Source organism: Lynx canadensis, chromosome B2 (genome assembly GCF_007474595.2).
Source record: "Lynx canadensis isolate LIC74 chromosome B2, mLynCan4.pri.v2, whole genome shotgun sequence".
Taxonomy (NCBI): Eukaryota; Metazoa; Chordata; class Mammalia; order Carnivora; family Felidae; genus Lynx; species Lynx canadensis.
In genome coordinates, this window is record NC_044307.1 from 80,360,670 (window position 1) to 80,366,212 (window position 5,543).

The 5,543-nt window shown below is 44.5% G+C and overlaps 1 protein-coding gene across 1 annotated transcript; it reads left to right on the top strand.

Annotated features, from left to right (window-relative positions):
- Positions 1 to 1,313: 1,313 nt before the first annotated feature.
- PNRC1 (proline rich nuclear receptor coactivator 1) lies at positions 1,314 to 5,084 on the top strand. The gene is made up of 2 exons (XM_030315957.1): positions 1,314 to 1,994; positions 3,993 to 5,084. The coding sequence occupies exons 1-2, from the start codon at positions 1,455 to 1,457 to the stop codon at positions 4,434 to 4,436; spliced, it is 984 nt and encodes a 327-aa protein (XP_030171817.1). The 5' UTR covers positions 1,314 to 1,454; the 3' UTR covers positions 4,437 to 5,084.
- Positions 5,085 to 5,543: the final 459 nt, after the last annotated feature.

Genomic DNA, 5,543 nt, shown 5'->3' on the forward strand with positions numbered 1-5,543 from the left:
TATGAGGGGGTTAAACCATACGAATAAAGTTTTGGATGCATTATTTTAGATATTCCCTCTGTCCAACTTTGTTAACAGCCACGAAACATTTATTAAGCACTACAAAGCTGAAAAATACTGGCTAGAGGCTGAGGATACAGAGATGCGTAAGATTATCGTGGTGGCCTAAAAACCTACAATCTAGTGTGGCAGGTAGTATGGATGATGTTAAAACTTTGGTCTTGCCATCCCCGGACTGGAGTTCAAATTCTATTAACTTACTGTATGATGTTTGACAAGTACCTTTTGCCTTTCTAAGCCGGTTTCCTCTCCTACAAAGGGGTTTAAAATATAGTACCTATTCCTTAGCGTTGTCGTGAGGTTCAAATGACATAATTTATGTAAAGAACAGTTTCTGGCACAAAAGTGCTTGATAAATAGCCACAAAAGTGCTTGATAAATAGCCACAATTTTTGTGTGTGAGCTCTGTGAGGGTAGATGATGAACGTGAGATTTCCGTAACACACAGCTAGCAAAATACAGTTATGTTGCAGAGCTGTTTCACTTTCTCCTTTGAGACGCAAGCCTCCTTCTTTGCTTCCTCCTCAGTGTCAGCCACCGTTTCGTGATCCCAAACCTTCAGGTATAAAGACAGTAATATTTCCAATGCTCAATTACGTATTCATGGGGGAATTCTTTATATACGAAGGGGCCAATTTCAATCAGTAAGTCACTCCCTTAATTCTTACTCTGGTTACCTTGGCTAATGAACAGCATTGGTAGCCTGAGTAATGAAAAAAACGTAAGCCACACTTCGCCAAATATAAATTAAATGTGGACCGATTGCCAAGTACAAAATACCTATAACGTTCTTTGAAATCTTTAAAAAAAATGTAATAATGTTGGGATTGAAATAAAAAATACTTCCCAAGGTCAGTGGCTGAGGAGGCATTAGTGGCCTTGATGTTTCTCGACTCTTCTCCCGCCCCCATCCCCATTTCCCAGTTCAGCCTAGACCTAGCAGTCCGACCACTGCCTTCGGGGCAAGGTGCGGGGGCTAGAAAGAAGGGTGGGGGAGATGGGGCTGAAACGGAACTTCATTGTTCGCGGGACCGACTCTTCCCGAAAGAGCCCGTTGGCAGCGCCTGCGCAATGTGCGCTCTTTGTGCGGGGCTGCAGCAAGCTGGTTGTTTGTGTGTGTCTGTTGGAGGCTGTGGAGGGAGAGTCGGAGGGGCGTGGTCTCTCCCGTCGCATTCTGATTGGGCTCTCGCAGGAAGGTGGGCGGGCACAGGGCGGAGCTTCTGATAACAACACTCGGCACTGAGGCTGAGGCTATTTGTTGCTGCGCCGCCACCGCCCGAGCCATGGTCCGCGCTCCACTCGGGCTCTCTTAGCAGCAGCCGCCGCCGCCGCCCTGTGATCGCTGGCTTCACTTCCTCCTTCTCTTCTTGCTGAGCCACTTTCCTCCTAGAGCTATGACCGTCGTCTCCGTCCCACAGCGGGAGCCACTTGTCCTGGGTGGCCGTCTTGCGCCCCTGGGCTTTTCCGCCCGCGGTTACTTCGGGGCCCTGCCGATGGTGACCACGGCCCCGCCGCCTTTACCCCGGATCCCGGACCCCAGGGCACTTCCTCCCACCCTTTTCCTCCCTCACTTCTTAGGGGGAGACGGTCCCTGTCTGACCCCGCAGCCTCGCGCCCCAGCACCTCTGTCCAACTGTAGTCTAGCTACGGCGGGAGGCACCCCTCGGGCAGCACCAAAGAAGCGGCGAAAGAAGAGGGTGCGGGCCAGCCCGGCGGGACAGCTGCCCAGCCGCTTCCATCAGTACCAGCAGCACCGGCCGAGCCTCGAGGGCGGTCGGAGCCCCGCGACGGGCCCGAGCGGAGCGCAGGAAGTCCCGGACCAGGCCGCCAATTTGGCCCCGGGTCCTGCGGCCGCAACCCAAACTGAGGAAGCGAGCCTTTTCCCTGGCCCGGTGCCGCCCGCGGTGCCCGGCCAACCCTCATTCAGAAGAGAGGTAAGGGCCGCGAGAGGGACTTGGGGACTGTTGGGGAGTTCCGGCCCTTCGATGGGTCCGGCCGAGCTCTGGAATCTGGGGCCCTGCACCGAGGGGTCGGGAAGAGGGGGGGCCGGGGTGAGGGGCGGCTGTTTACTCGGGAGGGAAGTTTCCGTGACGCCCGCTCTGTTCTAGCCCGGGGAAGAAGGGGGAGGGGGAGGCATGCGCTGGCGCTGCTGATTGGCTCCCGGAAACCAGCCAATGAGAGGAGCGGCTGCGCCCCAGCAACAGCCCCGATTTAGAAGGCTGGCTGCGTTCCAGGGGGTTTCGGTATTCGGGCGCGCGGTGGGGTGGGGGAGGGAAGGGGCCCGCGGGAGGCTGACGTCAGCGCGCGCTACGTGCGCAGCGCTCCGGCGCTCATGAAGGACGCGAGGCCGGCTGGCAGTGGTAGGGGAAAGGGTGGGCGACCGCTTTCGGCTCCCAGACCGTCGGTAGTTCCAAGACTAGTTGGCGGTGCGCGTGCACTGTTTCACCGACCGGTTGTGGGACTTGGTGGGCCACAAGCGGCTCCATTCTGTTTGGCTTGCTTTTTTGCGATGAGAGGTGCCCCGTGTGCGGCGCCGGCCCAACTGGGGCTGTGTCTCTCGCCGGCAGACCTGCTTAGCTATAGTTTTATCTTTAAAAGTTGGCAGGAGCGGTGGCAGTTCTTGCCTCTTTGAAACGATAACATTTGCTTGCTAGTCTATTAGATGAGTGGAATTGTTTACATATACTTTATACTGTACTGGGCTTCATTAATGGAAGGTAATTTTATTACTTGTGTCCAGAATGATGAAATTTTAGAAGTTATAAGATGAATTGGCGTTATGCCACCCACTTTCCGTAGTGTTGGGTTAGGATCAAAAGTTAGAGCCATTTCTTGTTAGAAGAATACTGGAGAGATTTGTAGTTTCTCTCGCTGTACCCTTGGAAAAAAGTCAAATTTGACCGCCGTGATTACTTAATTATCTTAGATTCCGGTTTTAAAATTCCGTGGCTCTGAAATATGAGTAATAATGTAAAAGTGAGCTTTTGTACGTCTTGTTTCCTGGTTACCAGTAATATTCTTTTATAGAACTGTTAAAACCAGGGAACGCTGTTGGCAGTTACTGACATGGAATGTTACCTGGTGCCCCAGCTTTCTATTTTTGTCCCGCTACCCTACCATATTCCAAGTGTTGGAAGGGCAGTGATCCTGATGAATTACCGTATACTTTTCCATTGGGTCGTGGCTCTCTGTGAGGATCACTTGAGTTACGAAAGTGATTAGAACTGGTGTCGCAAATTTCTTGAAGCAGTTAAACCAGGAAGTGGGGGCAGGCGGAAGCAATTTTCTTATTATGTATTTGCTATAAGTATGTACACTTGGAAAAGGTAGTGATTAGTATTTAAATTTTTATATTTAAATATTTGAAATTTTGTTTTCAGAAGTTGGGAGGTAATTTTTCTGTGTTAGCCATTATCAAAACACTTAATCACTTAAAATACAGTTCTTACTAATCAAATTATTCTGCAATAATTTTAAAAGGATTTGTCTAAAAGGTAAATAGTAATCTATAAACATAGTTTTTATTTTTAACCAGATTCAGCCAACCAAAATGAAAGCATGTGAAAATTTCTCTTGGCATTATCGTATTGTAAAACCTCTGACTTTGGTCAAAGAAAGGAGGTTGCATATGTTTGGAAGGGACCTCATTACTCTTACAGTTACAGAAAGATGAACTTGGGGTTACTGGTTTTTTTTTCCCTTTGACATTTTAGAACGGATTCCCTACATTCCATATTGGTGGCAGTGGTGATTATATTTTTAGTAGTAAACTTAGATGTGTGCTTATTTTTAAGTGCAGTGAGCACATAAACATTTAGTCAGGTCAGGAAACTAAAGTCCAGGAGAAGAAAATATACTAGATACATGCTGTGAGGTTCGTGACTAATTTTTATCATGAACTGTATTCACTTTTATGTTCCTTGTCTTTGTAGGTTTTAAAATCAAAGATGGGAAAATCGGAGAAAATTGCCATTCCCCACGGCCAGCTTGTTCATGGTATACACTTGTGTGAACAACCAAAGATAAACAGACAGAAAAGCAAATATAACTTACCACTAACCAAGATCACCTCTGCAAAAAGAAATGAAAATAACTTTTGGCAGGATTCTGTTTCATCTGATATAATTCAGAAGCAGGAAAAAAAGCCTTTTAAAAATACTGAGAACATTAAAAATATGCATTTGAAGAAATCCGCATTTCTAACTGAAGTGAACCAAAAGGAAAATTATGCTGGGGCAAAGTTTAGTGATCCACCTTCTCCTAGTGTTCTTCCAAAGCCTCCTAGTCACTGGATGGGAAGCACTATTGAAAGTTCCAACCAAAATAGGGAGTTGATGGCAGTACACTTAAAAACTCTCCTAAAAGTTCAAACTTAGATCTCAGATTGCAGTATGTCTGTAAAACATTTTTTTTCCAAAATCCCTGGACTCTTGAAAAGAAAATTGGTACAGAAATGGAAATTTGCCTTGTAACATACAAGTGCAAAGGAGTTTCAAAAATTACAAACAACTTGTATTATATTTTATATTTTGTAAATACTGTATACCATGTATTATGTGTATATTGTTCATACTTGAGAGGTACATTATAGTTTTGTTATGAAAGTATGTATTTTGCCCTACCAAATGGTAGGTGTTTTGTATATATACAGTGGAGAAATTTTAAGTGTGCTAAGGCACATGGAAGACTGATTTATTTGCACAAGGTACTGAGATTTTTTTTAAAGAAACAGCTGTCTAATCTCAAGGTGAAGATCTAAATGTGAACAGTTTACTAATGCACTACTGAAGTTTAAATCTGTGGCACAATCATTGTAAACATGGGGTTTGTTTGTTTCTCTAAATTGATTTTTGCCTTCTAATCTGTAATTACTGGAAAACTCCTATTCCCATTTTTACCAAACTTAATTTCTGGGTTTTGGTTTATCCATTCAAATTTAAAATACCTCTAATTTTAATGCCAACAAAATTGGTTGTAATCAAATTTTTAAATAATAATATAATTTGGCCCCCCCTTTTATACTAGTCTTGATTCTTTGTGTGTGACTTTCATGTTTGAATGTGTGACTAGGAGATGGATTTTTAACTTTCCATTTTACTGGCTAAATGTCTTAGTATTATTACTAATTGTCCTTCCTCCTTCTGATATTTTAGAGGGTCCAATAATTTCACCGTACTACCTCTAAGGGGAGGAATTCCCCATTTTGCAATGGAAACTTGTCGAAAGTAAAGCTGGTTAGTTTATAACTTAAAGTATATTTTTATATATGAACTGTTTTCATAAAGTACCGTTTGACTTACCATATAATTTCAATGAAAGAAGATGACACTTGGTTTGGTTTATGATATTGAATGGTGGTACTTAAACCAAAGGAAGTGTAATTGATGTTAAAGTAGGTGGAGATTTGGATTCTAGAATTTGCTGAAAGAAATATAGTAGCTTATGTAGTTTTACTTTAAAATTCAAACTTTGTTTTCTAAGGT

Excerpts from the sequence above, each read along its gene's own strand:
- PNRC1 (XM_030315957.1), top strand. The coding sequence starts at position 1,455 with ATGACCGTCGTCTCCGTCCCACAGCGGGAGCCACTTGTCCTGGGTGGC. Across the intron at positions 1,995-3,992 it reads AACCCTCATTCAGAAGAGAG|GTTTTAAAATCAAAGATGGG; the intron begins GTAAGGGCCGCG and ends TTGTCTTTGTAG.